Source organism: Halyomorpha halys, unplaced genomic scaffold (genome assembly GCF_000696795.3).
Source record: "Halyomorpha halys isolate HHAL.00 unplaced genomic scaffold, Hhal_1.1 Scaffold349.1, whole genome shotgun sequence".
Classification (NCBI taxonomy): Eukaryota; Metazoa; Arthropoda; class Insecta; order Hemiptera; family Pentatomidae; genus Halyomorpha; species Halyomorpha halys.
Window position 1 is genome coordinate 449,404 of NW_027109825.1, and position 21,290 is coordinate 470,693.

The following is a 21,290-nucleotide window of genomic DNA, read 5'->3' on the forward strand; positions in this document are numbered from 1 at the left end:
CATGTTAAATGTTATTTCGTTTTACCACGACAAAAGAAGGCAATTTTTTTCGATTTAACACGAGTTTTTCCATTTAACACGCTTTAACATAGATCATGAATACCCCTATTATATATTATATTAAAACACCACCAATAAAATCATCCATAAAAACCTTTACATCCCATTTGTTGCAGATTTGGAACGAAATATATATACCTCCTTTTATTATAAATCCTTGCCTACCCAAACCCATTAATTCTTAATCTCTCATCTTTAACAGTCCTTGATAATCCTCCGAGGCATCTGAAAAGAAGATGGCTACGGGATCTTCTAATTTTAAGTGATGATCCACCATTATGGATTATCATGTGTTTTGAAACATTTATCACATATAATTATTGTATTTTATGTATACAGTTGTAAATTTTAATGAATAAATAAAGAATATCTGTATTGAGGAAAAATATCAATATTCCAATATTATCAGTTACAAAGTATCGATATTATTAAAATATCGATATCCCGTTCCTACATAAGCGTAACCTCTTATCAACCTGTAATAACGAACGGCATTTTGACTGTGACGGCTATTTGTGATATCCCAGATTACCTTAGTTATTCGTATTATAGAATAGTTTGATATTTTTTAAATTACGTTGACATAACCATTTAAAGTATTATTAGCTTTAAATACTATAGTAATACCCTTATCCAATTTTACATTCGACTTTCTAATTATATTTGTTTGTGATTTTAATGATCTCTCATTTTTAAATATTGTTGATGAATGAATAAGACTATAATATGACAAATCCGAGAGAAAAATTTGTAAGTAATTGTTCAAGGATTGCGTTAGTACTTGTTCATGCTTGAACTAAACTGTTCTGTGATTTAACACTGTATATTATGATTTTGTTATTAGAATCCTGATAAAAAACCGCTGGAAGAGTTGTCTATTTTAGTAAGTGAAGATGGAATTCAGAAGAAGATACCTGCATTGGTAAGTTCTTTGAAATATTTTATTTGATGGTTTCTAATTTAATGATACAATATTTCATCAGTTCATTCTAATTATGGTATAATTAATATATAATATGTATATATTATATGTATTCTTGTTACATTCTCTTTGTATTTGTTAAATATCTTTTTAACATAACATTCAGTTATCTTAACTGATAAACTATTCTCAAAACAAGAAATGAAAATTTAGGTTTCCTGTGTAGAATTAGTACACTTATTTGCTTTCTGAACACTGATATATTTGATGATTTGAAACAATATTATTGAAATATTCTCATCTTTATGTCACATTATTCATTTTATTATTTGAGGTGTTATTAGTTGATCGTTGATGTATATGAAATTCACAAGTAAACAATACTTATTTATTTGTACCAACATTTCGACCTGAATTTCAGGTGTTCATTAGGGTGATTCAGGCGGAGATGTCTAAAGTAATTCAGTGATTAAGTCACCCTGATGAAGGCCTGAAATTCAGGTTGAAACGTTGATAAAAATAAATAGGTTTTGGTTATTTGTGTATCTTTGCTGACCACACCCTCGACCATCCTCTACCCGTGTTATTATTTACTAGCTGACCCAACAATGCTTCGCTTTTCCTAGGTTTGAGTATGTACAATATATAAATTGAATGAACAAAATTGAAAGTTTGATATCAATTTAGTTGCAATTAAATATTATAATTTTTGTATCTTGGCAATAAATTCTGTTATAAAATGTTAGCAAAATGTTCAGCTTGTCCATAACTTTGTTAGTAATTGTGATTTCAATGATTTTTTTTTTTTTGTAGGGACATTATTCCCCCATTCAAACAATAGTGAGTATTTAAACTAATGAAAGTTTTAGTAAAGCAAACATTAGCTTTATAGTTTCCAACTACTACTCCAACATTGTGTGTTCTCACTTGTGTGCTATGAGATAACATTCATCTATTTTGTTTGTCATAAGTTGACACTATAAAATAATTTGTATTTTTGTGAATTTAGGCCCACTGAAAAAGAACTACTCTAAGTTCATTAATCTATTTTGTGAGTGGAAGTTGATAACTGTTTAAATAGTATTATTAATAGCATAGGTTATCATCCGCTACAATAGAACATCTTGTATGATTGTAGTACAAGTCTACCTGCATTGTTAGAGTTGTACATGGGAACTGTTACCAAACTATCTTTCCAGTTTGATCCAAATTTCACTACTCAATGGTCATATTTTATAAGTGTATAAACATAAATTTTTATTATGGAGGATATGGTCCTAGTAGCTGTGAGTAATAACATTTAAAAAAATAGTTTATACTTTTTTAAATGACATTTCTAACTGACACCTTTCTATTCCATATGGTTAATTATCAGTGTAAAATATGAATATTTACTTGAATGAAATGATATTTACACCACCTTGTGTCATTTTTGTATTTTATTTTTAGAGTTCTCATTTTGCTGGTGATAGACCCATGGTTTCATTTTTTGTACCGCCAGCTATGAATGAAAATGGTTCATTCCCGATTGGTGCTAAAGGAGAATGGTTTCATAAAATGGAAATATTCACGGCTAATTTACAGTGGTTATTAGCATTGCCCCATCATAGGTAATATTTATTTAGTTGTATAATTCAAGATCTACATTGTATTAGTCAAAGTATTATTAATTTCCTCTAAAAATAGTATCCATTTCATCTGAAGGTCATTTGTTTATCTGATATGGTTGTGGTAGATAGTTTTAACTATTGATTTTAAACCATTTGATTAGATTCTACTTTTTAATATATTTGTCTATACCAAATCATGATATTTCAAATCTAATTTATTAACATTTGTAAAGAAATGATATGAAAAATTAATATATATTTACTATGGCTCGTTTTGTCTCCGTTGTAATTAGTTTTAAAATTGTCTATATAAAGTGATCTAATCCTGTGGTATTGTTCATTTCTTGTAATTTATAGGTAATCATTCAACTGTCATGAACACCTTTAAAAATTGAGAATAACAAAACTACAACAAACTTGATCTGTATTATAGCCTTTATATTTATATATCCTTATAATATTTATATATCCTTATATATATTTATATTTATATATCCCTTATATTTACTTTATCACGGCTTGTCTCTTATACCATATTTTTTAAAAAATTTATTCAGTTTATTCACATTCAATGTGGTCCAACCAGATAACAACATCTATCGATCGGTGCCAAAATTACATACACAAATAATAAACATAGAATGAAATGTGGGTTTATTACAGTTTTAATTATTGGGGTATTTTGAAGGATACAATAATTTATATGCTTGAATTTTTAGAATTTATATAATACAGCTCTTACATAAATAACCAATACTTTCTCCTGTAGTCAAATATTCTGATAATTTTCTGGTAATAATTTTTAACATTTAATTTTGTTTTAATATTGAGTCAATAAAATTTTGTTTTAATATTGAGTCAATAAAATTTTGTAGTCAAATGTGTTAGTTATGTAATGTGTCCATTGGAACCCAATAAATACAGTGTAACGATAGTAACAGCATAACAACATTCAGTTAATATAATTTTTTTTTTTTTTTTAATTTATTTGTTGATATTTACAACTGTATAAAAAAATACAACCAGTAAATTTGATCATAATGACATAATGATATGATACAGGATGTAGAGAAACTACCCAGTAGTAGAACTCTAATTAATATAATTTAAATTATTTTTGTTTTTAAATAATTCAATATATATATATATACACACACACACAGCACACACAAAAAATAATATAATATTACATATGTACATGCATAACATATAACATAATATGTATACTTTTTAAAGCAATGTACAAGATAAATGAAAGAAAAGGTTGGCTCATATTAAGTAGTTTTATGACAATTTGAGTTGTTTTTTTTTTTACTGCACCCAGAACATCTTCCTTTTAATATAAATAATACAATGAAACTATAAATCATTAAAACTGAAGGAGATCTAAAGATGCAATACAGCTAAATGATATAAGAATATAATATAAATTAATATATAAGTATATCCTTTGAAGTATTTAGAGACATATACATATACCCACAATTACATTTATTCAAATATAATCAATCAAGGTTGCTAATTAGAGATAAGAAAATTCTTAGGCAGTTATTTAATCAAGAAAAATTAATATTATATTTATCAATAATTGACTTTATTATTTCAAATTATTGGGAAGATGGTCACAGGTGAGGTCAAAAAGGATAACAACTATTTATTTGCATTGAAACTTTTTTTGAAATTAAAAGTTTCAAAAGCTCTCAACTTGAACAGCCCTGATGAATCTCTACAAAGTGGGGTGAAACGTCGGAAGATAAATAGTTGTTATCTACTTTTGTTCTTTTTTTTTGACCTCACCTCTGACCATCGTCTTCATACTAAGAAAATATAATATTCATTAAAGTAAGAAACCAGTCAGAGATTTTTTTTTTTTTTTTTTATTTTCTTTACGATTGGTATATTTATTAGTTAGTGATTGGTATATTTGACTGTAATTTAGTCATGTTTTTGTTTTTTCCAATTCAAAATGTGAATTTAAAATGATTTTATATCTTTGTTATTACTTAAAAAAAAAATCTAAATGATAACACCATAAACTTTATTTAAAATAAACATTCTGTATATATATATTTTTGTATGAATGTAAGCCAAACTTAAAAAAACCAGGCCACTACAGCCCATGAGGGATCTCTTAGATTCAGTAGCTGGTAAGGGAAGTACTGTTTTTAGACCATGGTTATGCTAGGAGGTGGTTTTGTCAAGATCATGCTCATCCACCAGGGTTGCTCCCAAATTATGAGTACTCATTTTATAGATGCTGAGTGTGTCTCAGAAGGGTCCTCTGATTCCAGAGTTCTACTTTAGCATATCTGATAACAAAATGACAAATAAAAAAAATTATATATTTTTTTTTGTTTAATCATAAGTATAGAGGTGGTTGTAAGTGGAGGACTGACTGCTTGATTTACGTTTGACCAATTCTGCATGAGTACTTTTAAAAGTACTCACTGGAAGGGCTGAGTACTAATAGTACTTTACTACTACTACTACTAGAGTACAAATAGTACTTTTTACTTGAAAAGTATTAAAATTATGAAAAGTGATTGAGTACTGTCCACCTCTACACAAACCTGAGTGGATTGACAACTCAAAAAATTTCAGTAGGAATAAATTATTTTTTTTTAGTTTAAGGGAAGGATCAAATAGTGTATTACTTGAGTTACTAAGCCTCAAAATAAAATAAAAACTTCAGAAACAGTTGAAATATTATTATGTTTAAAATGTAAAAATTTTAACACTGTCTCCTTACAACAGCAGTGATATGTCTAATCGTCCGTTTCATACTTTGTGATTCCTTTCATTATTTTCTTTTAAAGGTTTTGGTCGCAAATTGTGTACGGAAAAAAGACATGGGATTCAATTATTTCATTCCTTCAAGAAGCATATCCATTCTTTGCTATTCATAATCTACCAGACGATAGTGAAATCAAGCAGAGATACAATGAAATATCACACCTAGTATTTTGTGTAATATGCCGTGCTACTACCCAAATTGAATCTGAGGTAAGTGCCCGTTGATATCCCATGAAAGTAGATTTGATAAATTGTATTTAGGAGTATTCGAAAACTGCATGAATTGCTATTAGTTTTGTTTTAATGAAATTTTCATGTTCTCTATGTATTCTCTTACTTTGTTGTATTATTTTAGTTTTTAATTTTTTTTTTTCAATTTATCATTAAATGGTGAAGCTTGTAGCTTTTATTCCTTATTTAAGATAAGCTGAGTTAACATATTAGTGCCAAGTGATAATTGAAACTAGCGTAAATTAGCAAAGATAAAAATAGTAATAGGATGCTCTAAAGTAACTGTTGTCTTTAGCATTGAGCTTTAAATGACACATTTCAAAATTTATTTAACTGCTAAATGTATATAATGTTTAACGCTGATGAAGCTCTGCAAAGTAGTGTGAAATGTTGACTGACAAAAAATAGTACAATTACTATTTGAGTTTTTCTGACCACACTCATACCGCCTTCCTTTTATATATTACATGCAGTTGATCAATCATGGAGGTGACGGTGGCAGTGTGGTAACGTGCCTGTCTGCCAACCCATAGATTGCGAGTTCGAGTCCCCGGCCCTATCCCGAATTTTTTCAAGCTTATAACTATATAATACTCACTCACAACCTCCCCCAGATATTTGTGAGGTCCGTTAGCCAATAGGGTGGCACTCATGAAAATAGGCATGGGAGTGACGGACACACCCTATGAAAACCATGTCAAGAAAAGCGCGATGAATTTTCTAAGTACAACGCGCGAGGCCTTGGACCTCCACGGTTTGTCGTGCCAATAAACAAAACAAAACAATCAATCAATCAGCGGTCTTCCAAATTAAGTTTTACTTATTTCCACCATGTCTTGCTGTTTATTCTAATTCATTTTTTTCATCTTTTATAGGATGCATGGATTGGTAAGGCGAAATTCAGTGACTTGCTCTATAACAATACTATTATATCACTCCCAATTTTATTTGATATATGTGTTGTGTTCGGTAACCACAATAAGGATGAAGTGAACCATATTATATCAAATATTTTTTCCCTTCAACCATTGTATAAAGATGATCTTGATAATTCTGTTCAGCATTTAAAAAATGTGAGTGAACTCTATTACTAAATGAGAAATTCAAATAGTTTAATTTATACATCAATATATTGTTTTAATAAAAATTGTCTTTCCCTATAGGTGTTAAGTTCGATAGAGGAAAGGTTTTCCATGAGTGTTGTCAAAATTGATGTTACGCTTAATAGCAACAAAAAAATGAGTATTTCAGAATTGTATGATATAACATTTTATGTCTTAGATATAGCAGCTACATTGTTTAGTTTTATTGATGCTTATCCTGAAGGAGCAATGATTTTGCATTTACATCGTTTTGAAGTATCGTAAGTATTGCCTCCATCCAATGGTTCCTATTTCTATTTTATTGGTTTTAAAATTTTATTTCATTGTATAAAATAGTTATTTTATCGTAAGGATTATTGCTAGCTTTTAGTCCTAGTATTTTTTTATTTTTTTCCAGGTTGGCTCAGTTTTATGAAAAAGTTTTTCCCACAGTAATTAAATTTATGCAAGAATTGTTTGGAGAAAAAACTGCGCCTTATGAATCTCTATTGTTTACTGTAAATCAAGCGCGAATTTACTTCATAAAGTTGTTTTATCTTGTGATTGAGTCATCTTTGAATGTCATTATTGAAAACAGGTACAGCTATCTTATTTGTATATAGTCTTGCAAAATTTAATTCAATATATATATATTTAGATATTTTATTACTTTTTTATATCTATTTGTAACTTTTTTTATGTGCATATATATATGTATCTATAGTATGATATAATATTGATTGTTTTTTTCTAGGACTACATTTCCTGAGGAATTATTAAAATATAATACAGAAAGCTTTTTAAATGTTGTAAAGGAAAGTTTAGCTTCTAAAATTTTTATTGTCGATTATGAGAAAATGTATCCACTGGAGCAAGATTTAAGCATTCTCTCTCAAGTTTCTTTGGATGCGTATCCTTTCAATATTTGCAATTTTTTAAAATTTTTATGAAGATATCTTATATATTTTTACTTGAAATGTTTTAAACCCGACGATAACTTATGAAAGATTAAGGAGGCCATTGATTGTGGTATCATATCGACATCTGTGAGGGATATTTTTAATTTTTTTGGTTTTTACTTATTACTATAGTATTTTAATTTATTATTATTTTTACTTATTTCTAAATTTTCATTTATTCTTATCTTCATTTTTCTTTTGTCATATTGTAATTTGACATTTGGTTAGTCATTAAATTTAAATAAAACTTGTATATTAAGTTGATTATTTGTGATGGATCACTGGAAGAGAGAAATATGAAAGTGGAATAGAAAATATAAATTAGACACAGTTAAGAATGAAATAAAAAAAAGACAGAGGAACAAAAAGAAAAAACAGATTTAATATGGCTTAGTTATACAAACTAAAAGGAAGCTAGGTTTGTTTAGGAGATATTCACGTCTAAAGATTTGGATTGTTTGGAATTATTTAGTTTAATAAATAAATTAATGTGTGTTCCTACTACTATATTACTGAAATGTGAACTACTTATTATTGATGTCATGCCATTTTCCAGTTTTAGCCATTTTTTTAATGTTACTCAATTTGACTAATTTAAGTCTCCTCTTTTTGTTTAAAATAAAGTTTTAAATCGCAAGTTTCTATTTACCTTCTTTATAAAGAATTGTGGTAATTGATCGAACTTGTGCAAACTTCTTGTTTAATGTCACCACAAACTAAAAATTTCTTTGGCATCAGATCTAGATAGTGTGACAATAATACATCAAGTGCTGTTCGGCCATTACAGCTGTAGAAGAAAGATGCTAAGCCTGCCATAATGCCTGAGGAAATAACTTAAAAAACATTTAATATTTATATTTCATTAATAAAGTAGTTTGAACAGACATTAATTTATTTATTACAACGCTTAGTTACTATTATTTAAAAAAAACCTAAAGGGGAAAAATTATAATTAAAATTTAAAAAATAATTGATAGATCAATATACTGTGTCATGTAGCACCCAAATATATTTAGGCAGCACTGCTTGTAAAATAAAGCTTTTCTCTCTTTCTTTAAGATACTCGAAGATAAAAGTTTGTGTTCATTTTTTATTTTTAAAAGAAAATATATTTTTTCTAATTTACAAAAGATTTTATTAATCAAGTACACTCCTGATAATTCACTTGTGGGGATAATTTTTTGTTGTTTATAATAAATATAAACATTTGATACTTGAGGCTTTGTTATACCAATTAATTTAAGTGTTCAAAATATGAAAACAAGTTTTTCACACAAAAATTATCTGTGTGTTACAATCAGTATCATTCCAACACATCTGACTCCTCTATTTGGAGGAGATGTCTATTCTTTCTAAGGAAGTGCCTTTCCATTCTCTCTCAAAATCAGTGTGATGTAAAACAGGGACTGTCTTTTTTTCTGTTTATACATTATAAACAGAATAATTGTTTTTCTTAAGATAAAGATAGAAACAAAGCAGAATGTGATTCTGTTATCGAGCTGCTGCGTGCTAATTCTGTGTGTGCTAGTAAAACACCGCCAGAAATTGTTGATCGGATGCATGAAAGTTCCCCATCACTTGAAGTAAGAAAATTTAAATAGAGTAAATTCAAAATTGTGATTTAATATATTTTAAAATTAATAACATTGTTTTGCACTTTATTTGTTAACAGGAAAATAAAAGTGAAACAGTTATTACTAATGGAGTAAATTTGTCAGATATTGAAAAAGATTCATTGATAACAGAAGTAAAAGATATTTTACCACATCTGGGAGAAGGATTCATCATGGTGAATAAAATTTATAATTTTTTCTTTATTTATTCCTAATATTATTATTTATTTTGTGGTCGTGGGCTGCTCATTGGTAAGGCACTGTGCTTCTAACTCCCAGGACTCGAGTTCAAATCTGGCTTTGGCAGAAAATAATTTCTGTTTCACTGTAGCCGTGAGTCAACCCTATGACTCTCACCAAATCACCTCCTTGCACGACCGTTGGTCTAGTAATAGCACTTCCTAACAAAGTTTCTGCACTTTGACCCTTCATGGGTTGTAGCAGTACAGATTAAATTTTTATTAATTTATTATTTATTAATATTTAGACTTTTCTTTATCATTTATTAAACTATGAAATTATCCATCCACTGATAAAGTTGATGTTAGAGATTCCTGCTGAGGAAATCCTCTAGAGATAAGTATCATAGTGTAGCGCTTCTCTGTTTTATCCCATGTTTCCCATTTTACCCTACCTTCTGCTAATAATAGGGGTATTCATGATGTGTTGAAACTAGAAAGATTTAACTTACTAAATGTTATAAGTATCGGATTTTGAGCAGCCTAATTTAAAGTCCATGTTATATGTTAAATATATAGGAGCTTCTTGCAGATTTGCTGGGAAACTTGTTTTGTAACCTTGTAATTTTTATGAGATAATAAAAGGGGGTAACGGTAGTTGCGTGGTAATGTGCCTGTCTACCAACCCAAAGGTTGTGAGTTTGAGCCCCAGCCCTATCTGGAATTTTTTCAAGCCTATTATTATATAATACTCACTCACAACCTCCTCCCTAGCCTATGGGTGACACTCACAAAAATAGGCGTGGGAGTGACAAACCCACCCTATGAAAACCACGTCAAGAAATGCGTAAACTATTTCCATAGTACATCACACATAGCCTTGGACCTCCACGATCTGTCGTGCTTATATAAAAAATATAATAAAATCTCCAACAGTTTTGTCACACCTTTCCTCCACCTAACTTTTTCCTTGTTTCCTCTCCTAATTTTTTTTTATAGTTTCAAGACGTCCAAAACAAAAACAACACAAACTACAAGCAACTAATGTATCAAAATGACAACAGACAAAATGGTGTGGAGCTCAGCTGGTCTGTTGTATAACGTTATTCTCCATTTAGCAAACCTATTAACAGACTCTCAATCATGTTAAATGTCATATCGTTTTAATATGCTAGAAGAAGGAAATATTTCTCCATTTAAGACACTTAATTTGTTAAACTAAGTAATATGAATACCCCTAATGTTTTTTTTTTTATTTATTATTTCAGAAATGTTTAGAACATTACAACTTCAAATCTTCTGATGTGATCAATGGTGTACTGGAGGATTCACTTCCTCCAAGCCTTCAAGAACTTGATCACTCACTTCCAATAATCCCTCCTGAGCCGGGTACTTCAGGGGTATGTATCTCTTGAATAACACTTTGTTCTAATGACTTGACCAATTGAATAAAATTATAAATTTAATTTCAGAAACCCGACGTTATTGCTCACAGAGTGAATGTTTTCGACAATGATGAATTTGATGTCATGAGTAGAGATTACGTAGACACTTCTAGAATACATAAGGGAAAAAGGTAATTATTTTAGTCAGTCGCAACTTTAATTAGTACATTTTATTGTCAATAAATGCATTAGACATTCGGTAACATGGGACTATTTTATATTGGCATTAGATTAGAAAGATAATATATTATTTGAAGAAGATGATCAGGGTTGCAGTCAAATAAAACAACTATTGTCAACAAAATAATGTCAACTATTTATTAATGGCCAATGTTTTGAACCATATTGCAGGTCATTTTCAGGTTCAGGGCCGTTTAAATTGGTGGAGGTGTTCCATCATTCATTACTTTGTACAGTTCAATAGCTTCATTACTTTTATTTTATTTCTTATTTTTTATCGACATCTAACTTGTGATTACCATTAAACCTTAGCATTGCTATAATTATATAATGATACCTGTGTTGAGAGCCTCAGTAAAGACTTTTCTCCTCGAAGATAAATAATGTGCTGGTGATTAATATACATTTCTGGTTTGGAAATGGTAATTAACAACAAAAAAAAAAACTTATACTACTAAAATGAAGTAGACAAAAAATTAATATCAAAAGAGGAACCTACATGGGAAAAGAAGCGGTGCTAAGCTATGGAAGTTAAAAAAGATTGCACTCAGCGGAATACTTTCAGTAGAAAGTCAAGGTGAGAAGAGGTCATTCTCAGCCATCTCCATATTGGACACTGTGAATTTTCACATGACTACTTGTGATGTGGTCTAGAACCACCAACGTGTGTAGACTGCGAAGTCATTAGAATGGTGAAATATGTGCTATATGATTGCCCCCTCTTCGCTACTCTGAGGAAACAACTCATCATAGGAACAAGCCTGGATGAGATCCTTCAAGACTAAGAAAATGAAATTGAGAAACTGATGGTTTTTTTTAAAGCTACTAAATACTATAACAGAATATAGTGATTGCCATTTGGTCCCCCAACGACCCTTAGGGGTAGAGGTGGACTAAATCAATAAATAAATAATGAAAACCTCCACTGTTTGTTAAAAGATTGGCCATTAATATTTTTAATATATACTTATTTAATATATTTTTTCTTAATTGTTTTTCTTGAACCTGACCATCTTTTTATGATATAAATTATATTCTTCAAATTTAATATCTATTTCATTTTGTATTGTTTGTATTATTCAGGAAAGAAGCCAAAGACGCTCTTGAAATTTTGGATGATAAATCTTTCCGAGAAGAATTGCGTACTAAGTTTTCTGAGCTTGGCATTGTTGAAACATTAGATGATGTATATGAGGATGAGTACGATGATACATATGACGATATCATCGATCCAATAGAACAGGAAGGTGAAGATGAAAGGTTAGTCTGCTTTCTTGAAATTTCTTAATTTTTTATGTTTTATTATTCTTATTACAGTTGATAACATGAATCTGAAGGTGAAATAAAAACTTTTTAACTCATCAAAGTCTGAAATGACCAACTTTAGAGAAAAATGTGTTTAAGACTCCCTCACTACACAGATAGTAGAGAGAAAGAAATGCTTTATTGACAGTAAGCAATAATGCCCAAATAGCAAAGCATACAAATCTATCTTAAAAAACAATCTAAACAAATAATATAAACAAAAACACTGCTTCAATATTTACAACACATTATTTTTAGTAACTAAATTACATTAAATTTGTATGTTTTTCTTTTTCCTTTGTATTTTTATTCTTTCTTTTTTGTTTTGTTATTAATACTATATATTTTATCCTCTGATTACATCCCACTCTAGTATTTCTCATATTCCTCTTTCCCGATGATTTATCACAAATATTGAGGTTACTACACAAGTGTTATTTTAAATTTATGGACTCATTTAAAATTGATATTTTCAGTAAGTACTTATAGAGAAATAATATATATGATATAGTATATATGTTTATATAGTTGACCATAAAAATTGATATATAAGAATATCTTCATCTGACCATTGTCAGGGTTGCAGTCAAAAGAGAAACAAAAATAGTTTACAACTATTTATTTTCCGACGTTTTGCCCCACTTTGCAGGGCTTCCATCAGAGCTGTTCAAAGCGAATGGTTGAACAGCCAACGGTTGTTATATAATATATAAATATATAATATATTTTTAATATATATGTAAAATAAGAATAGATTATAATTTTGACACCAAATAAATAAATAAGTTGAAGAGTTATAAATGAAGTTTTTAAACAAATAAATGCTTTTGGGGGTTTATGTCAGGGACATGATACCAACTTTTTCGCTAAAATTAACCAACGTATAGAATCAATTTTTTCCAAAACAGCTTAAATGGTTTTGATTAAACCCAATGAATCAGTAGAAATTAATTGTCCTTTAATATCAGTCCAATGAAATAGTCTGACAGGGCTTAAATTCCGAATTTTGATAAAAATCTTCCTCTGAAGTACCTTTAATTATGTTATTTTGAAAAAAGAAAAGTTCTAATTGTTAACAATAATAAACAATGGATAAATAAAAATATTAAAGAATTTTATGAATAACTAAACGAGAAAAAGTAAAAATTGCAAAAAGCTGAGACCACACAATCTTTCCTGATTCCAAGCGCATGCTTACAACTTTCTTATATCATTGTATTCTTTGCAGGAAAAAAGTTAATATTCGTTATTTTCATCTCAAGAACTCTAAATATGTATTTTTATAGCATAAGAAAAATAAAAATGTTTTGTTCAAAATTTTCTCCTTTTATTTTCTTTATTTTAATCACAAAAAAATAGCTATAACATGAGACCTCAAAACTTGGGGATGTAAGTAGGGTGATAAGTGAAACTTGTGTATACTCTGCTCTAGATTTTTTGCTTTCAAGTACTTTGTGTATATATGAAAAACTATTTATTTTTTCCAGAAAATTTGTCACACCCCGGGTCTTACAGCAACTCGAAAGATATACCAAAGGAAACCAACAAGAAGAAGAATCTGGAGGAGACGAGGAACCGGAACCTGTATCAGGAAATTCAAGGGACAGGAAATTTATACCTTTTGTTGAAAATCCTGAAGACGTTCGAAGGCGAAGGGAAGCTAAGTACCACAGAGGTGGATTTAACCAACAAAGGAATGTTGTCGGTAAGTCGATAAGTTTTTATAGCGATTCTGAAGTATACATACTGTAATTAATAAAGCTAAAGAAAATTTAAAAAAAGAATTAATAATAACTATAGCTATAGTAAGCGCTGAGTGTCATGTGTTCTTTAAAAAGCTTGACTTTATTACTATGTTCATTGATGCAAAAAAGACCTTTTAAATTTAGTCAGAATGTATTTGATTTTAAATTTTATACCATGGTTTAAGGACATAATATCGCTGGTATGGAAGAATAATGACACAAGTGTAAATTATGTGAAATTGACTTTGTTGTGTTGGTGGGATCCAAAATGGATTTACTAGATGTTTATAAGTCAGTATAATTGTTCTAAATAATTCGCTATCAAAGGAATTTTGTATTTTGTCGCTCAAAACATCTAGTATATGCATTTTTGAACCCACCAACCCTAAAAAAAGTCAATTTTACCAGCGATATAATAATAATAATAATATTCTTTGTTTATTCTGCGACTAGTCCCTTTAGAATAATATTACAGGCATTGACAAGAGGGATAATATAAAATTTAAGTGCCTTAGATTATAATATAAAATTATACATAATAAAAATGAATTTACAGAGCATGAATATAACTATAATAATAAATTGGAGAAGAAAACATAAATAAACAACAACATTTAACAGAATATATAAAGTAAAAATGGAAAGAATACAGAAAAAAAACCCATATATCATCTCATAAATCATAGTGTGATTAACTCCTTATGAGATCAATAAAAAGAAAAATCCAACACAAATGAACTAAAAATAATTAACTAAAGCAATAATCATTGTTTATATATGTATTTACAAATATAAAATAAAATCTAACATCAAAGGTAGAAAAAATAATAATAAATAAGTATCTAAGTAGAAAAAAAAAATCCTATAACAAATCAAATCTTAAGGTATATTACGATAATACTAAAAGAAAAGAAAAAAAAAATGATTGTATGAAAATACATAAATATCTACTTATTGTACATAGATATTGAAAGCATTTAATAATTTGTATTTAATATTTCAAACTTTCTTATATCTACTCACTTCTTAAAGATCCTATTCCTCTACTATACCGTTCTCATGTTGTACTCCTACTTGCAACCTCTCTTATTTGGCGAAACTAATAACCTACTTAAAGACCGCATAAACCAATACATTCTCTAACTTCCCAAATATTCTTTCTCTTCTGTAACTTTACTGCTTCTGAACATTCCTCGTCATTAAACCATTCATTTGATTTTGAAAATACTTCTGTCCTTAACCATGACAAACGACTTCCCTCCGAAAGTATTTACAGCGAGTTAAAGTAGTTATATTCATGTTGTTTTTCAATTTCAGGCGGTTTTTAAATATTGCTCAATTTAACTATCTTAAAGTATCCTCTTCCCGTTTTAAGCTAGTATTTCAAAAGTAATATATGACCATCTCTCCTTGGGGGTCTTAGCGGGGCGGGTCCGGATTGCTTTTTATTTTATGTTATTATCTCCTCTTGTGAGATTGTGACATTTCATAAATCGACCAACCTACTCGCTATAGTTTTCTGAAAAGTCCGATAAGTAAGGCAACCATGGAGGGTTTCATGCCGTTTTTCAATTTCAGGTGCTTTTTAAATATTGCTAGATTTAACTACTTAATCTCCTTCTGTTAACCACAAAACTGACAAAAATAACTTATTTCCAAGTATTCAATTTATTAAAACACCCATGATGTTTGTGTTTTTTCTCCGACAAATCCTTATTATATTTCTGACTTTCAGCCTTTTATTATTTTCTACTGTTACCTATCGTCGACAGGTCATTTTTATTTTCTTATCTTCATCATCACTCATTTATTTAGCTGAACTATTTATTTCTACAATTTTCTGACTTTTCGTTCTCATAGTTATTTATTTCACATTAGTTATTTTGTAATTTTACTCTATAAATCTTTAATTTCATTTCTTAAAGTATAAGAAATGAAATTAAAGATTTATAAAGTATTTATTTTTCTAAACAGTCTTTTATAGTTAGTTATACATGGCGGCAACAATATCCGCTTCAATATGTGTCTGATGTTTGAAAACTTTTTTTAAAATTATTTTTACTTACTTTTAATAAGGTTTTAATAACAAAAATTATATTTATTAATGGTAATGGTGATATTATTTGGTTCCCTCAGGTCAGGCTAAAGGTCAAGGACAAGATGCCGATGTATTGAAAAATCGTCACAAGAAAAACGTTCACAAATCATCTCAAGGAAATCACAACAGGAAAAGAGGCGCCCAATTCAAGCGTTCACAAGGTTTTATACCTTCATAGCATTTGCCCGTCACCTCAGTGGGTTTCATTTAAAGGTTGAATAGTCCCTATTTATAAAGAACACATTAAATGTTACATGTTACTTTGATATGTTCATTATTAAAGAAATGAAATTTTATACAATCTTAATTGTACATAGGAGCATATTTTATTTTTATTGGCCGGAGTCTAACTTTATTTAAGTTTCTCTTTTGTATTATTTCATTTTAAGGTTAGCCTGTAAGGAGATAGCTTTAAGCTATGTGTTTTCTGTAATAAAACTGACTGTTAATAGTTATATTATAAAGGCTGTGATTTTATAAAATGTTCCTTCAAGTTATTTGATGAAGTTATACTTTGTTAAATTCGAGTAATGATTGTTTCTTTTAATGAAGTAATTTATTGTTACATTTTCTCAAGAGTTTCCCCCTCTCATGACCTTGTACCTATGTAGATGTATGCTGTTCAATACGGTTATTTATTTGTTAATTTTTTTGTTTATCTTAAGTGGGAAAAACACCACTAAAAAATAAGTTTTTTTTTATAAATCTTTATTTTTATTTATAATCTTGTTTGGTTTTGTGGAACAACTTCGATTTTCAGAATCTTGAAAATTGAAATTTACTTAAGTGATTTTATAATATTCTTTCTAATGACTCCTTTATGTACTGTTAAAAACTAAAAAATAAAACAATTTATTTATTATGTAATTTTTTTTTTCAAAATATAACAATTAATAATCATCATGTTCTTACTGTTATATCCATTTCAAAACATTAATTTGTTCATAGTTTAACACATTGACTGCTGAAACAAGACAACTCGTAATATGTGGTATTACGCAAACTACAAGATGGGTCTTACTTGCTGTCCAAAGTAATCACGCAGTTGGCAGTGAAGGTGTTAAGTACCTGTTCCTTACCATACTCTTCCTAGCGTCAAGAAGCCTCCGTACAATGCACTCAGTTCATACTTAGCTGCTGCATTTCTTGATGTTAGATATTCAGGTTAAATTTAAGAATTTAAAACATAAAAATTCAATTTTTATTTAAAAAAGAAACAAAACAAAATAATAACAATTTTAAATTCAATTTTCTTATACTATATGCCTTTATATTATAATCTAAAATTATTTAACATAAGCATTTAACATAACTACGAATTAAGAACTGGCTTTCTTAAAACGTTCGCTGACATCTACCCAATTAATTATGTCAAAAATTTTCTTTGTATAATCCGCACGGACATTTCTGTATTGCAGATAGTAAGCGTGTTCCCATACGTCAATTCCGAAAAGGGGAATTAAACCTGAAATAAAAAAAAATTAAAAGATAATATTCAACAATAAATGATGTAATATAAGAATAATTCATAAGCTTGTTAAAAAAAAAAAAGTTTCAATTAATAGCAAAGGTAAAAATCGAAGTAGCAGAAATGGTGGTGTAGGTGATATCATGGCAAAAGTTTTTAATGAATTAGTAATATGTGAAGGAACACTTGGAAAAAAGAAATAAAGAATAGGAACGTAAAGTAGTAAAACTGAAATTAAAAAAAAAACAAAAAAAAAAAAAACACAAAGATTAAAAATAATTTAGTGATGATAATACCGCACTGTATGAGAGAAGCACAAAAATCAGCTATAGTTGAAACTAATGTTTTAAGTTGCCATGGATACGACCCTTATTCATGAATGAACCATTAATAAATAAATGTTGTATCCATGGCAATTGTAGCTATTAGTTTCAAAAATAGCTAATTTTGCCTAACTCTGTTCTGCATTGATGAAATGAAAGGAAAACTAAGAAAATATTTACTTATTTAATGTCTTATAATATATGACACAGATGTCTGTGTAGCAGCAATGCTCATGAATATGTGTGATGAATATATGTGCATTTATCTCCCTATAACAGGAAATATAGAGAAATTTAATTATCTGCGGTCTAAAGTAACTAGAAAAAACTAAAAGTATAATCGAGGTGGTACATTTTCAGAGCGAGCGACGCAAGAAGATGTGGTCTCTCAACTCTCAAATGTGGCAGTACAAGAGCCATGGAGAGAAAAAAAAGGCATATATTTCACCTCAGTTTTTAATTACTTTAATGAAAAGTATGTGTAATAACTATTCAAAATTGATGAGTCTGCCAAGTATAGGAGGGGGAATACGTTTAAAAAAATTAGTTTTTTATTCGGAGCTCTATATCTTTAAAACTACCAATAACACTTGAAAACCTAAAATAACATCATTTAAAGTAAAGTAAATTAGCTAAAATATAAGCCCTAATAAACATTTTTATGTTCAATAGTTCGAGAGATGGAGCTTTTTGTTACATTTCATAAAGAATGCATTGAAATCAGTAAGTAAATTTATTTTGAGAAATCTATCTCAAAAACCATTCAACGTACAGATGTCTATTAGCATTCAAATTAAAGCTAGTTTAATTTACTATAAGGTAGTTTAAAAGGTTTATTTCCATAGAGGTAGTAATTTTCATGATATTCAACAACTGTAAAAATGTTGATTTTTAACAGTTCGGACAAAAATTTTGATTTATATAAAAATATATCTCAGAAACCATAATACGTACAGATGTCTGCCAGCACTCAAATTAAAGGTAGTTTATAAGGTTCATCTTCGTAGGAGTAGTAGTTATTATATTTGCATATGAATATAAATTTTACACATGAAATTTTGTCCGAACAACTATAAACCAATCTATTTTAGCAAATATGAAAACTACAACTCCTAGCGAATACATGTCATAAACTACTTTATAGTATTAACTATTTTTGTGTCTCTTTTGACCGCAACCCTGACCATCTCCATAATTTGAAATTATATGGTCAACTATTTATATATATTATACTTCATAGTACGTTGAGCATTGGCAGACTATCCGTACGTTGAACGGTTATTGAGATATAAATTTATCAAAATAAATTCACTAACTTCTGATTTTTCAGTGCATTTTTATGAAATTTTACTTTTTAAAAAGCTATATCTTGTGATCTATTGAACGTAAATAGGGTTCATATTTCAGCAAATTTACTCTACTTTAAATGTTGATCTCTTAGGTTTTCTAGATTTATTGGTAGTATAAAAGATACAGAGCTCCGAATGAAAAATTAATTTTTTTTAAACGAATTCCCCATACCTATACTTGGCAAGATTCATCAATTTTGAATAGTAATTACACATAGTTTTCATTAAAGTAATTAAAAACTGGGATGAAACAACTGTTTTTTTTTCTTTTCTTGGGCTCCTGTACTATGGTACGTCATATGAAAAGTCATTGAAAGTTGCTGCCGCACTCCCCCTCTCCCCCCATGCCAGAAACGGTTGGGCAGGGGATTAAAGGATGAATTAATAAAAGGAAGGTATTTGGTAATGTGATGGGAAAGTGTTTTAGGGGTCAACTGATATGTAAATTGAAGGACTGTATTAAGTATTATTGTTATCAGACCTGAGGGTTCTCAAAGTCTTGTATTATTATTGATAAGAGGATATAGGACAAACCTGTAGTTGGTTGAAGTGGATCTTGATTAGCGCAAGCTGCCAACTGAAGCCTTTTAGTTACCTTGTTGTAGCCAAGCCAACCCCATCCAGAACCCTGGATGCCGTTGGACAAAGCTTGTAACTGTGTTCTAAAATTATCCACGCCACCAAAATCACGATCCAAAGCTGTACATAACTCGCCTATAATAAGTAAGACACCATATTTTAGGCATGAATAGTAAAAATAATAAATCAATAAACACAATTCAGTATTTATTCATAAATATTAACTTACTACTTGGTTTTCCACCATCTGGAGATAGGTTTTTCCAAAATATGGAATGGTTAATATGCCCACCACCATTGAATCTCAGGGCAGGCTGCAGACTTACTGCTTTAGAAATATCATCTAAATAAAAAAAAAAAGTATATATACATGAACATATTTAAAGGTACAAAAAATGTATATTAAATCTTAAAATTTAGCATATTGTAAAGAATCTCATTACTGTTTTATTCAGTAAAACTAAAACATGCTATGTGTTTGGATACTGTATAAACAAGAACAACACTGATACCTATTGCTTTTTATCTATAAACCCTTTTATGATATTTAACACGGCCTAAAACCTGCTTTTCATGGTAACGACAATCTTTTAGACATTGTCATAATAGGAATGTCTCATGTGTTAATAGCAATGTTGCAGATTCACCCAACCTAAAAATAACTGTCACTTAACCCGTTCTTGGAGAATCGTTACAACTGTAGCTGAATGACTGTTACGGTCTTGATTGTACTGTTATTAGCTGTGGCGTGATAGTTGATATTTCAAGTTATGTAATTAAGCAACTGTTATGTTAACCATTACATGTTGATAGTACAAGTAATGACAGCGGACTAACTGCCACATTTAAGAGTCATATATATTGGCTACATCTTTTGGCTAAATAATTCATAATCAGATATAAACCACAAGTATTTTTTCCACAAATCCATTCCTTTTACTCACACCTCAATATTTCATAGTCGTTTCAAATAGATGTATTTTTTTTTTAATTAATAAGTAGTGACTTTTAAGGTTGCAGTTAAAATAATTAGAAATACATAAATTTGAGGAGAAACATTGAAAAAATAAAATTTGATAGTACAAAAATAGTCATAGAAACAGTACAAAAAATGTTTATATTTTTAAAACCGAAAAACAGCCTTTGTCCTACATACTTCAGCCTTAATAAAAAAAATTATACTAAAAATATAAATTATAATTATAAATATAAATCCAACCCGGGCCCGAAAAACAAATTTACCCGAGATCTTAAAATCGTTTCGAATTAATTTGTTTTTTTTTTAAATTAATATGTAGTAACTTTTAAGTTAAAATAATTAGAAATAATTAAAATAATTAGATATATTT

The 21,290-nt window shown here is 29.0% G+C and overlaps 2 protein-coding genes across 3 annotated transcripts in view; one reads left to right on the forward strand and one right to left on the reverse strand.

Moving 5' to 3' along the window:
- The first annotated feature begins 519 nt into the window (after positions 1-519).
- Positions 520-16,529, forward strand: LOC106681573 (activating signal cointegrator 1 complex subunit 2). Its single transcript, XM_014421932.3, has 15 exons — positions 520-810; positions 905-982; positions 2,432-2,592; positions 5,409-5,595; positions 6,492-6,689; positions 6,780-6,979; positions 7,117-7,296; positions 7,453-7,608; positions 9,126-9,240; positions 9,330-9,446; positions 10,718-10,849; positions 10,922-11,025; positions 12,158-12,334; positions 13,867-14,084; positions 16,261-16,529. The coding sequence occupies exons 1-15, from the start codon at positions 787-789 to the stop codon at positions 16,398-16,400; spliced, it is 2,187 nt and encodes a 728-aa protein (XP_014277418.1). The 5' UTR covers positions 520-786; the 3' UTR covers positions 16,401-16,529.
- Positions 16,530-17,409: 880 nt separating this feature from the next.
- Positions 17,410-21,290, reverse strand: part of Sod2 (superoxide dismutase 2) — an 11,550-nt gene continuing 7,669 nt past the window's right edge. For both annotated transcript variants that reach the window (XM_014421948.3, XM_014421947.3), the window contains exons 3-5: positions 20,171-20,284; positions 19,897-20,076; positions 17,410-17,687 (exon numbers count right to left, since the gene is read on the reverse strand). In XM_014421948.3, coding sequence (XP_014277434.1) covers positions 17,542-17,687; positions 19,897-20,076; positions 20,171-20,284 — 440 coding nt within the window. In that variant the 3' untranslated portion in view covers positions 17,410-17,541. The remainder of the gene's footprint in view (positions 17,688-19,896; positions 20,077-20,170; positions 20,285-21,290) is intronic.